The sequence below is a fragment of the Cavia porcellus genome, unplaced genomic scaffold (genome assembly GCF_034190915.1).
Source record: "Cavia porcellus strain 051 isolate PalLab524CR breed Dunkin Hartley unplaced genomic scaffold, mCavPor4.1 scaffold_6, whole genome shotgun sequence".
NCBI lineage: Eukaryota > Metazoa > Chordata > Mammalia > Rodentia > Caviidae > Cavia > Cavia porcellus.
The window spans coordinates 62,915,982-62,932,937 of NW_026947489.1; the positions used below are offsets into that span (position 1 = coordinate 62,915,982).

Genomic DNA, 16,956 nt, shown 5'->3' on the forward strand with positions numbered 1-16,956 from the left:
CTCAGAGAAGTACTCCAAAGCTTTTAAATGATGCTGACTTTTAGTTGAATGGGCATTCTTAACATTTCTTCAGAGGAACCTGTTGACCAGAGCTATAATCATCAATTCGTCTTGTACCCCTTACCAGTAAATCATTTCCATCACAAATGGCAGAAGTTGTTGTTTCCAAGCTTTGAACCAGAGTGCTAGGGTGAGGCAGAGGTCAAGGAATAGAGAGCCTGTCTTTTTTATATAGAATATTAATGTCCATGTTTGCTTAACGTGCGGCCCCTGCATCAATTCTTCGGGCTGTGGAGCTGAGTGTCAAAGGACCTACTTTTTAAAAAAGGATTAAATATGAAAATAGGAACTGTATCATTCTAATGTCTTACTAATGGATATTGATTTTAAAAAACACTGTCACTGTGTTGGGGATATACTAAGACAATATGGTCATTCTGTATGATCACACTAAAAGGACTAAATCTAGTTTGTAATGAGGGCTTACAGGGATAAAAAAGTTTCTGGCAGTCAGTTCATCTGAGATGTCTTACTGGCCATGTGACAAAACTAATAAAGCTGCAAGGTGTATCATATTCTGGAATGATTCATAAAAACTGTTTTTAGAATGAAGCCGGAGGCATTTTGTTGCTCCTTAACTTTTTTGTATTATATCACCTTGGAAAATTGTTTCTTTTAACAACTTTTCACAAAATATATGTTACTTAACATGATTTGGAAGCAAAATTGAATGATAGTAGCTTTTAAGCCATGATGTTTAATGTTCAACTTCATACATTAATTTTCATTCGGATAATGGTTTGGTCCATTCAAAGGTGCTATCCTACGATTTTAAGTCCTAAAGGGAAAATAGAATATGATCCCATCTTTGCCCTGGGGAACAGTTCTGAGCTGTGGTTTTGTTTTCTTTTAACTTCTGTAAAATGTACTCCTTAATGTCTGTGTTAAGTTGAACAGAATACCACAGTTGCTAAGAATAGTGCATAGCTTTCAAATATTTTATCTGAAAGTGTTCTTGATGAAAAAAACTGTTTTCCATAGAGAATGTAAAAGTCATTTCAGGCCCTTTACAGAGTTAATGTAAGTCAAGGAGGAAATTTACACCTAAGGAAAAATTGGAGTAAGATGCCTTAGAGAAGGAAGAAGAATACTTCAATATAGATTGCTCTCCACCTAAGCCTATGATCTCTTTTCTTTTTGGAAATGGATACATCAGGCTTATCTTGTTTCTATCACACATTAGCCAGAAAGTGGTGTAGTATTTTTTACAGAAGTGGGCAAAAATTATTTTCTCAATTATACTGATGAGACATACAAGCAAGGTACAGATAAACTCAATAGTTATTGTCTTATTTTGATTGTTTCTCATGAACACATCACGTAAGATAGTTCAGGTAAGTTTCCGATGCTTTTCTGAATCTTTAAGCTAATTTGTATGGATATGGATTAAAAATTACAGAATATTAGAGAATATCTTTATATTTAGCTCTTGTGTTTATGGAATAAAGACATGCAAGATCTTCATTAGCAACGTGTTTTAAAACTGTTCTATATTAATCTAAGTGATAGCAATATCCCCATAGCATTAAATAGAAGCAAATTATTATTCATTATACTGTATTGCAAATCTCCATTTACTACTCCCTAGTTCTGTCTTGCTCTCCAGAGGACAAAAGCAGAAAACAACATCTTGCTTTAGAACATACTACTTGTTTGTCTTCTCTCAGCAATTCAGTTTGTTAGTAGCTGTCTTTTTTAAACTGTTGAATCTGACCCAGATATGCAGTATGCACCACAGCAGCACAGATCCAAGGAGATATTTTCTAAAGGCAGTTTTCTTTAAAATATTTTCTACTTCCATTACTGAATCTGATGTCTTTTAAAAAGTAAGAAACCATTTACTATTAGTGATAAACCATCTGCTCATTGTCAAAGTGAGGTGTAACAAATAGGTAATACATGCTATATGTATTCAAGTATCTAGTGCTTGTTAATTGTGAGATTATTGAATGCCTCCTCTATTTTCTATAGTTTGCTATACAGTAACTCTTAGAGTAAGCTGAACTTTATAAGCACATTTGTAGTAGAGTACAAATAAACTGTTTTTCTCTACCAAAAATAAGAGCCACCTTCTATATCAAAACTATCTGGCCGGCCACACCTGTAGTCCCAGCTACTCGGGAGGCTGAGGTGGAGGATCGCTTGAGTCCAGGAGTTCTGGGCTGTAGTGCTCTATACCGATCGGGTGTCCCCACTAAGTTCGGCATCAATATGGTGACCTCCCGGGAGCGGGGGACCACCAGGTTGCCTAAGGAGGGGTGAGCCGGTCCAGGTCGGAAACGGAACAGGTCAAAACTCCCGTGCTGATCAGTAGTGGGATCGCGCCTGTGAATAGCCACTGCACTCCAGCCTGGGCAATATAGTGATTCCCTGTCTCTAAAAAAAAAAAAAAAAAAAACTATCTGATACTTTTCCAACTCCTGTCATCATGGAAATGGACTCTATCAGTTTAGCACTCAAAAGCTCACTAATTGCCTGAAAAACTCACCTTCTCAAAACAGATTCCTTAAAAGCTAAGTCAATACATTCTCAAGTATCCTGGACCAACAAGAGTCCTCAAGCTAACTGGAAGGTCAATGCTGACTTATGCACATGATTGTCATGAGAATCAAATGAGACCATGTGCTAAGCCTGCTGGTGTACACCTGTAACTCAAGCTACTATGGATGATGATACTAGCCTGGAGAACTTACCAAGACCCTATCTTAGAACTAAATAATAAAAAGGATTGGAGATATAGCTAAGTGCTTCCTGTATTCAATCTCCAGAATGAAGAAAATTAATCATCACAATGACATTTAACACTCATGTGCCTAAGTAGACTGTAAACAAAAATCAATGCAACTTTGAAAGCTGGTTTGGATTCTTGGATAATCAATTAATGTCATTAACTTTCAAAAAAGGGCAGTGCCAGGGCTGAAAATGTTTGCTGATCTGACATTTCTGCCTGAAGTTCCATCCTGAGTCAATAAGCACAAATGAGGACCTGCATCTTCTCACCATACCCGTGCGGCTTTCATCAATCCTGGCTCCCTTGTACCCTCGACTGACCAGCTGCTTACCTCAACTCAGCTCTTTGGTGCAGTTCATTTCTGGCCTTATCACTTTGGCCTCTTGGCTCCACTCTGTAGCCTCCTAGAGATCCTCTTCCCACACACAACCTCAAATCCACCCTGTTCCTGAAGCCCAGAGCGATGTTTTACCACCTGGCTTTACACCCACCTATGCCTCTCACCAAGAGGGTAACTTCTCAGCCCTCCAAGCCTGCTTCTGTATCTATACACCTAAAAAGAGAAGTATACATCAGGCAGGGTATACATTAGCCTACCATGTATGGGGCCCAGCATTTGATTCCCAGTACGTCTAAAAAAACCAAGATAAAAACAACAAAACACAACAAACAGAATTGGGCCAGCTCATCTATAAAACTCCATTTCACTACTGTAAGAATCACATTTCTATGGGAGATAACAACAGCACAGGGAATACAAACTACTTAGTTTCTACCTCCCTGGAACAAACAGCCAAAGTAGTTAACCCTGCCCTGAACCATTTCAAGTTTCCCTAGATGCATCTAATCTTTCAACAAATACTCACTAGGCACCTATTTGTGACTATTCCTATACTGGACTCCTAAAAACAGAGTGATAAACAAGACAGTGCCTGTTCCCCGTGAGGTGGCTGCCTAGCAGGACTCACACTTATACCAAGGGCTGCAGTAGATGTCAGGATGTGTGAGGAGAGGAATGTGCAAACTGCCTCAGGGCATGAGGACATTTGGATTGGCTAGACTGAAATGAGTTTAAGCTGGAGACATAAGCATGTGTATGTATGTGATGCAGAAAGTAACACTGACACACAGCGGGTAAAGGGTGCCTCACATAATGAGGACATGGAAGGGAAGAGGTCACTGCTGTGAGTAGAGTGCCTCATGTGGGAAGGCATTCACATTATGTAAAGATACCCAGGGGTAATTTTGAAGACAATGAGGAAACACTGAAAGATTTTTTTTTCCTTAGTACTACGGACTGAATTTATTCCCAGCCTTTTTTCACGCTGAACTACATTGCGAGCCCTTTTTTCCCCATTTTTAAAATTTTGAAAAAGGGTCTAGGTCACTAAGTTAGGCAGCATGGGCTCGAATTCACAGTTCTCCTGCCTCAGTCTCTAGAGATTCTCTCAAGTACTACTATACTCACAAGATTTTTTTTTGAGGTGCTAGGGATCAAATCTAGGATCTCATATGTTAGGAAAGTGGTCTACATTGAACTATATCCCTTAGTCTGCCCCTGAAATGTCTGAGATGGAGAATAGACAGATCTGAGGTGTAGCAGCTTGACTGTAAGAGTTATCTGGCTTCTGTTCCCATGTAAAAAAGTGTGACCACTGGGAGTGGTGGTACACTCCTGTAATCCCAGCACTCAGGAGGCAGAAAGATTATCACAAGTTCAAGGATGGCCTGAACTATCTAGTGACTTCAATCCTTGAAGTCAATAGTGAGAGCCTGTCTCAAAAAAAAAAAAAAGTGAAATGCTATTGCGCCAGGAAAGGCTATTCCTGGCCTATCTAGTGCTCCCTCAAGGCTGTTATGGTTTATACTTTGTGTAACTGGAGAAGTCTAGAAGCTTAACTAAGGGACTCAGCAGCTCCACATCCTGGGGTGTAGGGGACAAGCCACTACCATTCTAGGATATTGTACCCTGTGTCAATCTGAGAAGGACAGAGGTTTAATTGATTCAGCAGGGGGCCAGGATCCTTAGTGTATAGTCTGTACAAGAGGAGGGTGTGCAAATGGTATGAGTGCTACACCAACCCCAGGGGAGCAGCCTGCATATAATAAAAGGCAATGAGGAGGGATTGCTTGCTGATTCTTCAGAGGAGCTCCAGTCTTCGCCTTCATCTTAGATATCTCCTGGCACAGACTGTTTGCCTTCCACCTGGGACTCTTCAATCCTCCATTGTAGATTCTTCAGTGCTCCATCACAGACTCATTGGCCTCCTGATTCGGACTTGCACAGGACACTGCAATGAGCTCCAGCCCTTGGACTGAATCCTTCAGACTTCAGTGTGCAGAGATCCTTTGCATATTCCTTCATCCATCTTGTGGCTGACCATTGTAAACCAATATTGTAATTTTATTATACATCTGTATATCTTGTGTTATATATGTTTATCTAGTAAACTCTGACTGATACACAGGCCTTTTCCATACACAGGAGCTAGAATAATCTCCTTAACTCACATGATATCCATGATACCATTAATGCTCATAAAGTCCCTTCCACTAGGTGTGGTGGCACATGCCCATAGTCTTAGCACTTGGGAGGCTGAGGCAGAAGGACTGCCATGAGTTTAAGGCCAATATAGTGAACTTAAGGCCAGCCTGAGCTACACAGTGTACACAGACTCCATCTCAAAAAAAAGGTCTCTTCCACAGTATCTGTGAGACTCAGTGCAAAGTTCATATTCTTTGCTAGACCCACAAGATCAACACCATCTGAACCCTTCCCCCCTCTCCAAGCAGCTGGATAAGAAGTGCTAAGGTCTGGGGAGATGAGACTCTGTCAGTTTCATTTGCTTAGTAAATCTCTGACTTCACAATATTCACCAGAATGAAAGGAGTGACATGGCATGTGAGGAGCAAGACCTGCTAAGACTCAGAAATGAGGCATCAGGAATGGGTGTATATGGTGGTAGGAGTCAAGAGTAAGAGCAAGTAGGTGATCTGAGCAAGGAATCTGCAGTGGCTGAGGCCTCTCAGCAAAAGTTCAGAGTTGTGCATAGCAGTGATGATGTAAAAAGAAAACGTTTGCCTCCCAGAGTCTGGCAAGAAATCGGAGTTAGCCCCCAACTCTTAGGAGGCTTCTTACTCCAGTCCAATGGGAAACCATCCCTGGAATGAAGGCACTATTTTTGAGTTTCACTGTGCTGAACCTCCTGAGGGAGGCAGGGAACACGTAGTATCTTAGAGGTATGACACATAAGGGGCTCACTACACCTGTCTCTTTGTTTGTCCTACAGGCAAGACACTTCAGAATCCTTGCAATAAGATTTGGCTCTGACCACTGCAAACTGGGCAGGTGTGACATGTCCACCTCAGGCTGGCCTGAAACCCCACTGTTAACTCATCCAAATTCTCTTTCTCCTTGGCCAAAAAAGTAAAGAACTGTGCAGCACTGAGGCCTTGGGGATGGCAGGACCACTGATCAGGGGAACACATAAAACAGTGTCCCTCCAACACATATGCTAGACCACAAGAGGAAAAATACACCTCAGTTATGCAGTGCCACTGAAAATTGTACAACTGAAAGAATTTTACCTGGCCCTCCTGTGAACCAGTGGCAGTTGTGGTCTGGGAGGACAGCCAAGAAGTCAACCTATTTCTCCTATGATCCAGTGGCAGCCATGCAGGCCCTTCCTGTGAGCCAGCAGCATTGTGGGCCAGGAGGAGAATCAAGAAGTCAGCTGGCCCCTCCCATGAGCCAGCTGGCCCTCAGGCTGGGAGACAAGAAGAGTCCCCCAACACAGGCCGATAGGCAACTGAGGTTTCTGCTGGGAAGAAGGACCACATTGGTTGTCAGATTCCATACAATATGTGTTATAGCTTGGCAGAAAGTTTGTTTGCATTTTACTCATGTTCTGAGACTTTGCCTAAGATTAAAGGTGGTAGACTAACTAATATGGTAAAAGAAATTTCAAGGCAGTCTAATGTTGAGGCTGTGGCATAGCTATTGTTGGGGACTTTTTGCCAGATTTATGTTGCAAATCAACAGCAAAGAACCCAGCAGGATGATTTAAAACGTTGGGAGTTTGGCCAGGAAGGAAGCTCCAGTAAAGCTATGGACTGTAAAGATAAAGATGAGATCTTGATTGCTGAGAAGGAATAATAAAAATAAAAAAGAAGCAGAACACAAACTGGGATATAGCAACTGAGGTACAAAAACAACTTAATACTTCCATTGTTTGACTGATTTTGCAGGCCTAAATGATAACAATATGCAATATAGCAACTAATAGAAATTTCCTTCCATCTTTTTTTGAAATCCAATTTTGTTATCACTATTTTGTTTTAGCCCCTTCAAAATAAATGAACAAACAAAAGTTAGAGCTGTGACACACATTGGCTACCATGGGCTGTTACACACTTATTAAAATGAGAATGCACCAAACAGAAATAACTTCCCTAAAGTCTCTGTAACCTTTGTAGTCTGGGCAAGGAATCTGGAAAATCTCTTCCATACTGATGGACATTTTTGCTGAACAATGACAAGCAGGCCTCTCTAGAGTAGAGTCTGTCTAGGTATAGGAAGGTCCCTTCGGGAGGAAGCTGCACTTAAGGTTGCACCTACCTTTCCAACATGTATTCCAGGTTGGTCAGCCTTGCTTCCCCTGCAGACACAATGTGGATGGCATAAGAGCTGAGGGAGCGGTGGACAAACCCCCGGGAATGCAGGTATCTCAGGGCATCAGCAATTTGCAGCAGTAAGTGCACCATCACCTCCATGTGCAGCACAGGGAACTGGGACCGCTGCAAGTGAGAGACAAAATGCCAGAACACAAAGGAAAAGCCCGATACTGTAGGATCCGGTATCATTTCCAACAGCTTTTCACTTAAATCTCCTAATTCCTTAGTGTCCCTATTTTACAGATAACGAATTTAAAGGTGGGTGTGACCATGCTAAAATGCCATTGAGCTGGCCCCTACTCAAACCTGTGCTCCTTTACTTTGGCTGAAATTCTTTGTAGAGTACCTGTTACAAGCATCAGGGATCAGCCTGAGGGATATTACAAGGAAATGTATCCCACAACCAGAGGTAAACATGCCCTATAAGAACCCTGCAGAAGGCAGATAACCAATCCAGCCCTGCCTACAGTCAGGAGTACGAGGAAGACCATCCTAAGAAGACAGAAATTCATTCATATTGATGTACCCAGGTCATGTCTCTTCTCTAGGGAAATGCTGTCCGTTTTAAGGACTCATTCCAGCAAGGGAATAAAAAGCAAATGCAGAATGCTAATGAAGTCATCAGGAAAGAAGGAAGGAAGGAAGGGAGGCAGGCAGGCAGGCAAGCCATCTGGGAGAAAAGTCTCAGAGGATCCCTCTTTACTCTCAGCATCTTTAGAATAAAGTCACAGAGAAAGAAACATCCTCTAGGAGCTCTCTGAGGCCACATGGTTTTCTGGAAACCTATTAGCCATGGAAGGTCTTTCTTTGCCAAAAGGAAATGTAAGCAATTACAAGGAAGGAATAAAGACTGCTATAAACTAGCCAGGACAGACCACAAGTGGAAAAAAAGAGTTGGAGACAACAAATTATTTAGGGATGGGCCATCCTCTCCCACCCACAAAGACTAAAATGAAACCAGTGGATTAAAGAACACTCCCCGGCAAGATCCTTCTTAGTATAAGATCATCTCTGCCCTCTTGAGTTATCCTAAGATTATCCACTGCCCACTGAGTCATTGGCCTCTGAGTCTTCAACTGACCTTGAATCTTCAATTAGCCACTCCTACCAAGGTATACACTCAATAATAGTGGCTGACTTGGAGTGTCTTTGTCTCTGCCCGTCCTGAGGCACTGACCTCCCAGCCTTACTTCATGAATTACTAAATTTGTCTGTTTCCTATGTCATCCCTTTGCCATATCCTTCATACAGGCAGTTGGAGATCTTGGCCAGATCCCTGATAGCAAAGAAGGAAAGTAGACAGTGAGCAATGGCTTAATGAACTAGAAACAGGTTCTATGTATTTCTGGGCAGGACTGACAAGATGTCACATTAGTTCTGACCACGTGCACATGAGCATTAAGTAGAATATTACACAGCCCCATAACAAAACACATTCTCTGTGGGACCTCTAGGGCTTGTACAGAGGAGAAAGGGCAGGGAAAAGCGGTAAAGGTAGCAGGGGAGGAAAGAACATAGAATGGCTGATTACCCGTTCATGAAGGACACTGAATAGTGTGCCAACAGTGATGCGCTCATACACAAGTTGGGTCTTCTCCAGGTCCTGGGACAGGCACACAGCCATCAGTTGTAGCAGGTGCGGATGACGCAGCTTGCTGCAAAAGAAGTAAGTTTCACAAAGGATGGGGAATAGGAGCACATCATGAAAACACAAGTGTTGTCCTTTTATTAGGCCCTTTGAGTCCACAGTAAACAAAATTTTTCTAAGAAAAGAGCAAGGATTGGAGGTTCAGTAGTCTCTGTTGGTAGAACCTATGGCTTCTCTCACTAACCACATCCTGAGAGCTTACAAGAATCAAAATAACAATGACAATGTTGCTGTAAGTTATTGAGCAAGACATTCTGTCTCTGTTGTACCTGTCATCTTATACTGTAATCATCACATGTTAGAAATACATCCTTATATTCTCACTTGAGAAATGAAGTACCTAACATTAAGGAAACACGAGGAACTTTTCCAATGTGACACATCCTATACTATGCCTATAGGTCTTCCCAAAGCTCTTGGGGCTTTAGACTGATTTCTCCAAAAAGAAACACTGGCCTCTCTAGGGACACCTCCTATAGCAGTTGGGCGGACTATTCAGTTAAGAGCTTAATGAGCCTAGATTCACTACAGGCTGTTCCAGCAGGAACTGAAGGACCAAAACTTGCAACCAGAGGAAATCTAACAAACTAAAGACTCATAGCCATGTCCTCAATGTTGGAGATGTGGTTCTTAGAGATATGGATCTCATGCCCAGACATGCTCCAAGAAAACACATGATTTCATGATGAACCCAGTGCTCCAAATTGGGCAAGGCTCAGGGACAACAGAAGGAAAACCAGATGGGCCCAGAAGTTGGGCCATCCATTAGAGGGGTTATGGAAGAGTACACAGACTTGAGCCCCTCACCATTGTAATCCCTACCCCTCAGATTTCATCAGTAATTCTTATTTCCCTTTTCTTGGCAGCCTTTGGAAGTCAACTCAACCAATTCTGAGTCAGGAAATATGAGGTTGATGGGGGCTGGTACTCTGCACCCCATAGACCACCCTAGCAAGGAATTCGGGTCTCTAGAGACCTGGTCCTGTAATTGATCCGGCCGCTGGGCCTCCTGCTTACCTGCTATGTTCCTGCTCAGCAATCAGTAAGTCAGCCAGCCTCAGCTTGTTGCTGTGAGGGTGGGTGGGGAGATTCAGGCTCTTCACTGTGACTCTACTCCCATTCCACACAAGGCTACAAGGGCAGCAGAATACAAGCAAAGGGCATTAGCAGCCATGGCTTCAGTGAGCCAGCTTTCCAGATAAGACCAGAGGACTGGGTTCACACAGAACCTGTTACATCCCATGGGATGAATGGATTCTCTCTACCCAAAACTACTGGATTCCCAACACCTTGGAGAATCAGGTGTGGTATCAGGAAGTCAGAGAGGTTTCCAGGGAGGGAGTGATTTGGTCATATGTGCATTTTAAAAACACAATAGTACCAGCAGTGTGGAAAATGGATAAGGCAGCGGTGATGAAGAGAATAAAAGACCAGTCAAGGGTCCATCTGGGTGAAGGACAGTGATAACTCGGGTAGAGGCAGCAGCAATGGAACACAAAGGCAAGATCCATCAATAAATTCAGGGAGCAGGGGGATTTGTAAATTTGGCAGAGGCCTTTTTATTAGAAGGGTGATTCTTCTAGGCAGAGATGAAGCATTCAGGTTCAAGAAGCTGAGAGACCTGGGCTAGGACAGGTCTCTGAAGACTGAGAAAACCCCAGGGACTCTTCATAAACAAACCCTGTTACTGTCACCTCCCCTGGATTTGGCTGATGAGACCCCCAAAAGATGCCTGTTTCATCTTCTACAGAGGCTTCAGTATCCTTTTGCCTGTATCAAAGGCACAGCAATCAGCACAAAGTTACCTCAGTATTTCAGAAAGCAAAGAGGTGAAACTATTATAAACAAGTAATCTTTCAGAGCTGGATTCTCCCTCTCAGAACACATGGGAAATATGCATAGACAAGTGTGGCTGTTACAACTACAAAGGGCATAAAGGATTGCCACTACTACCTAATGACAAGGGTCAAGGGAGCCAAACATCCTACAATGCACAGGTCTGCCCTCAGTAACAAAGGATCAGCTAGCCAAAAATTTTCACATGAGAAACTCTGATGTAGACACATGTTCTTAAACGCTCCCTTGTGTTGAAGAGGAAACTCTCTACATATAAGGGTGTTATTTCAGCCCACACTTCCCATGAACCAAATGAATCCTCCCACTGACCAGCTCCTTACTTGGTCATGACCATGTAAGGCCCACTGATAAAAGAGAAAGTGGGCTCATCATCAGCTTGAATCATTTCCTTTTCTCCAATTATTGGAAGAGAGCCTAGATAGGCAAGCTGTGTGCCACCTGTGAGATAAAACTGAAACCAAAGCATAGACTCAACTCATGGGGAGAAAAAAGGAAAAGCAAAATACTACCAGAATCTTGTTAGCTATCTAAAATTAGTTAAGAACTGATACTCACTTGCTGAATATCTCTATGCACTATAGACATTATTCTTTAATTTTTATCATTTTAAATCTTCCTAGAAACACTGCTGGGTTATTGTATTCTTTCCTTTCCACTAGTGATAAAAACTGAGTTGGAGGTCACACACTTGTCTGAAGTACTGGAGGCTGACTGAGGAGCCTCCCATAGAACCTGGACCTACATGTAGACAAAGCACACATTCCTGGGTCTGCTTCTGCAGATTACTCAGGCAAATACCACTCATCTGCCAAGCAGTTTTTCCCAACTGTCTATCTTTGATTGATAGAACCAAGGATTCAAAACTTACTATCTTTTCTCACAACATTCCTTCAGTTTAAAAATCCAAATTCCTCAAAAGGATGTCGGCCATGCCTATAAGCCAGTGGGAGGCCAAGGTCATCAGGCAACAAATCCATTGGGGGTAGTGTAGCTCTCATTCTCGCTGTTAAGGGAGAGTAATGAGGCCTTCATTGAAAATTAAATCACCTTCTAAACTTCTGAAATCTAGCCCACAGTCATCCACAGGAATTCTCCATAGTTTTTATTGTTTTTCAGTAGAGACAGAAGCCTCACAACATGACAAGAAAAAAAAAATACTTTGGCAAGGGTAAAGGAGAAAGTCTTATTAACAAAGGTCACATGGTGGTTCACATGATTTCCAGTTAGTCCTACAACACTGGTTGTTATTAGCAACACCTTACCTTCCCAAAGCCAAAGCTGTAGATATTTTGGGTAGAAATGACTCCAGCTTTAAGAGGTCGATTAGGAGAACCACTAGGACTTCTAGAAATGTATACAGAAAAAAAATGAAAATTAGCCACTCACATAAAGAGGCATAATACTAACCCTAATTTTGGAAGGTGCAGTTCTTGTGACTTTTTTTAAAGAGTTCAATCTCTTACACTACAGAAGGAATGCAGCAGGCACTCTGGGCATCCACTGCAACCCTCAGGTGAGAGGCACAGCTCTCCGAAGGTTCATAAGCCCCTCCTCCAGTCAACATCAACACCAGACATTACCAAGACTATGGCTGCTTTCTCTCCACCTACAGAATGCTTCACAAATCTGCATGTCATTCTTGTACGAGACACATGCTTCATGCTCATCTTCTCTGTGTCCTAGTGCTGGTATATGTGCTGCTGAAACAAGCATGATATGACTTGACTTTTATCATGGAATTAAAGACTATGATAGCCAACCCTGAAAAGACTATGGTGATTGTCACCACCTGGTATTCATGATATTCATAGTCAAAGAAGTTTAACCTGTTAGCTTAGTAAGATATTGTGGAAATGATGGGGTAACCCTTCCAAAGCAAAGGCTAACAGGGATTCTGCCTTGATCTCTCTGGTATTATTTGCTTTGAGAATTGTGAGGACATTGAGCAGCCCAACACAGAAACCAAATATTCAGTACCAATTTTCTAACCATGGAAGTATGCCCTTTTGAAACTGGATCCTGCATTCCCCATCAAGCCTTCAGATGGATTATGGCAGCTCCAAAAGATATCTTCAGTGTAAACTAGGTAAGCCATTCACTGCATCCTGATCCCAGAAATTCCATCAGATAAACATATTTAGTTCCCTACTAAAACAGATAGTAAGAAAATGTAGAAAGGAACACAAGAAAAGAAAGGATGGTATAAGGATGGATAACTAGGGAGAAGACTATAAACAAATATAGTCACTGAAACAAAAAAAATGAAACTGGGGAGGATGAAAATGATTTAAGTGTGTTATGTGCACTAATCAGCATAAACAATACTCACTAATAAAAAAGATATGAAATTAACAAAAAACAGTTGGTAGGGGTTGGGAGGAATCATAAAGCATATCTTCTACAACTTTCTCATTTTACAATGGGGAAAATGAAGCCGAAGAGAAGTCACAGACCAAGAGCACAGACCAAACTTGGACCTCACCCAAACCACTGCCTGCATGTAAGATTCCACTAATTAAAGGCACCTTGGAATGTCATACATTTCTTTGGGTCCAGAGGCCTGGGAGTATGCCATGCATGTAGCAGGTGCTTAGTGGATGCTTTATGAGTAGTTTTCACCCAGATTGCAGGATAGGGAGAGGCACTAAAACATTTTCCCTTCTTGGCAAATGGCAAAGAAGCTGGTGGGACAGTGTATACCCAGCCCCAGTCTGTGCCAGGTCTATGAGGTCACATCATGAACAGATGAAAATGCTGTACTTCTGCTCTTGCAATTGCCCAGGCTTTATATCTCCTCAGCAACTTTTCAGTTCCAAGCTGTCCTTTCCCTCCTTTCACACGTCATGCTGCTGAAGAGAAGACTCTCAAATCTGGACTGAGGTAAACTGGACATCTCAGTTTACACTTTGTATCCCAGGATCATCCTTTTGGAAATAATCAGTGTACGGGGTAACTTCTGTGGTTTCCCTGATTTGAGGAGACGCATTCTCCTGTGTGTGTGTGTGTGTGTGTGTGTGTGTGTGTGTGTGTGTGTGTGTCTTTTTGAGACAAGGTCTCACCATGTGGTTCAGGCTGGCCTTGGGCTCACTGTGTAGCCCAGGCTGGTCATGAACTTGCAATGATCTGCCTGCCTCAGCCTCCTCAGTGCTAGTATTACAGGAATGCACCATAATGCCCAGCTGAGGAGACACATTCTTTAGAGAAAAGCCACTTTCTTATGCCAAATCATTAGTCTCCTCTATAAACAAGGCCTATGTGCTTAGCCCTAACAGATCTAGGAAACAATGGAGCACTTCTAATCCCAGGGGAACAGATTAGTATTAGTGAGGGTGGGATCCCCCCTCAGCCATGCAACAGGAGACACCACTGCTCAGGCCTCCCGTCTTCCATCTGATCAGCACATAGGCTCATTAGAAGGTAGCAGCACTGTTTAAGCAAAGAAGCTGACTGTTCTCTGGCATCAACCTGGATCACGCTGCAGTTCAGACTAATGTGTCTTGCTCTCTGATCTAAATCTCTCAGTCTCTGGGCCAGGAATATAGCTCAGTAGCACAAGCGCCTGCTTGGCAATTGCAAGGTCTTGAGTTTGATTCCTGGTCCTCCCCAAAAAACAAAAAGCGAAAAAACAACTAAGTCCCTGTCTATGTAACTAAATGTTTCAGTCCCTATCCATGTAAGGGGAGTAAAAACGACTCTGGTTATCCACAACTATCCAGCCACCACTTTGTCTTTGTTTAGTGCTTTCATCTTTCCCGGTCCTGGCTCTGCATCTTCATATGCCTACGGACAATCGTATCTGATGTGGTATCACTCATAGACCTTAGGCCAACTCTTTATTTCTAGGACTTGTGTGATTCTTTATATTACAAAAAAAGGAGATGTGCATTTCCATCCTATTTTCCATTAAACATACCATTTACTTTAGGTTTTTAATTAGATGAATTATGTAATTATGAAACAGACACTATGTCTAGATTAGTAATTGATGTTTCAAGTGTTGACCAATTTTTTTTTTTTGAGACAGGGTCTTGCTTTGTAGTACAGGCTAGCCTTGAACTCACTATGTAGCCCAGGCTGGTCTTGAACTTGTGTGTGTGATCCTTCAGCCTCAGTCTCCTGAGTGCTGGGATAACAAGTATATACCACCATGCCCAGCACAAACGTTTATCGATATTGAATTTGGGATTTCTTTCTTGGCTTTCCATAAACATACTTTATTTGTACTGACCAGGCCACTAAGGGTTAGTGATGAATGATTCATAGTCTCTGTCCAATTGGTATTCACAGATTGGTTAGAAAAACAGAAAACACTTGCAAATAAAATGACAAGTGAAAAATTTCTGTAAATGGAGTGGATAAACTGTACAAGGGCAGCACATATCTTACAGCAGCTTCAAACAGCCCCAAAAACCATAAATTAAGCATTTGTGAACTTCTACAACCTTCATAAGAAAGAAATATTCTTTCCAAGATTCAGAAGATGACCAAAAAAAAAAAAAAAAAAAAAGCCAGGCAGCTACCCTACCAGCTAAGTTTTTTCTGCTGGGCCCCTCAGACTTAAGATGTTCCTCTTTTACCGATGGGATCTGCCTGGATTTCCCCGATTTTCTAGGGGGAGGAGGATGCTCTTCTGGCAGTCCTTTCTTAAGGGTCACATCTCTTTCCAAGTGCAGCTCTTTCTCTGGGTGGCCGAGATACCAGCAAGTATACTTGTAAAGGAGACCAGCAGCACATGTCACAGGGCTCCCATTAGGAAGGGGGTTGGAGCAGAATATTCCATGTGCTGGAATCAGTACTCACCCTTGCAGTAGGCCCACAAGGCAGGGTGGGCTGCAGATGAGCCGTTGAGGGGAGTCTATCTTCTTCAGGAGGTCATGAGAGAAGCCTTGCATGATGGCCTGCATGTGCAAGGCACAGCGCTGCATGAACTCCACCATCTATAACACATGGTAAAGACACTCAACACTGGCCACATCAGCCCTTGATGGAAATACAGGTTTGGGTGAAGCATGAATGACAGACCTCCCAGAGGGGAGAGAAAGGGAACAGAAGACTTTCAGATGGATGGAACATTTTCAAGGAGAAGATTTGTCCACGACTGCCTCAAATTTCCTCATTCCACACCTGAGGAAATTGAGGTAGAGGGGTAAAATCTCTTGCTCAAGGCTCAAGAGGTAATAAGCAGAACCAGAGGGCAGGAAGTATATTGCACCAAGAGGTTGGCATTTCGCATGTTCCTGGCTTTCACATCTGTCCTGTTATTTAGCTCTCATTAAAACACATTACATGTGGGACTGGGGATGTAGCTCAGGGACACAGCACCTGCCTCATAAGCAAAAGGTCCTGAGTTTGATTCCCAGTACCAAAACAAACAAACAAAACAAAAAAAATCACATCGCACCGGACAGTGAGTGGCCTCAAGCACGTTACACAATGTCAACAGGACTATGGGAGTAAAATGAGGACAATAACAATACTGTACTGAGCTGAAAGGCTATTGAGATTTAGGTAAGTCATTTAAAAAAAACTTCTTTGGAACATGACTGGTGGTAAGGGCTAAAGGGGTTAGACAACATTATTGCTCTCCCTCTTCACTCAACAAATGATTTTCTAGAATCACTAGACTTGACCAAGGTTCTATACCAGGTTAACTTGCTTGGACTCAGGCCTATGTGTCCAATGCAAGGCTAAAACTCCTGCAAGCTCTGCCTTGCACCTAGGATCCTGACTCTCAGGCTGGGGCTCCTCCACTGGACTGGAAAGTGGGACCTCCCTTACCGGGGTACTGCGATCCTTTCCTGCTGCCAAGGCCCAAGTGTGTGGGTTTCGACCCTTCTCATCATGAAGCCGTAGGTCACCCCCTGCATCCAGAAGTTTACTGAGGATCCACTGACTGCCTGAAAATGCTGCTGCATGGACAGGGGTGCTGCCATCAAAGCAGCGGCTGTGAACAGAGGGTGGAAATGAGTACAGCAAGTGTCCATGG

General features: G+C 42.7%; 1 protein-coding gene across 1 annotated transcript in view; it reads right to left on the reverse strand.

Annotated features, from left to right (window-relative positions):
* Positions 1–16,956, reverse strand: part of Tex14 (testis expressed 14, intercellular bridge forming factor) — a 163,560-nt gene that overhangs the window by 76,624 nt on the left and 69,980 nt on the right. Inside the window, exons 4-10 of the mRNA XM_023564983.2 lie at positions 16,749–16,914; positions 15,771–15,907; positions 12,233–12,314; positions 11,291–11,421; positions 10,131–10,244; positions 8,997–9,120; positions 7,410–7,588 (exon numbers count right to left, since the gene is read on the reverse strand). Of these exons, the coding sequence (XP_023420751.2) occupies positions 7,410–7,588; positions 8,997–9,120; positions 10,131–10,244; positions 11,291–11,421; positions 12,233–12,314; positions 15,771–15,907; positions 16,749–16,914 (933 nt within the window). The remainder of the gene's footprint in view (positions 1–7,409; positions 7,589–8,996; positions 9,121–10,130; positions 10,245–11,290; positions 11,422–12,232; positions 12,315–15,770; positions 15,908–16,748; positions 16,915–16,956) is intronic.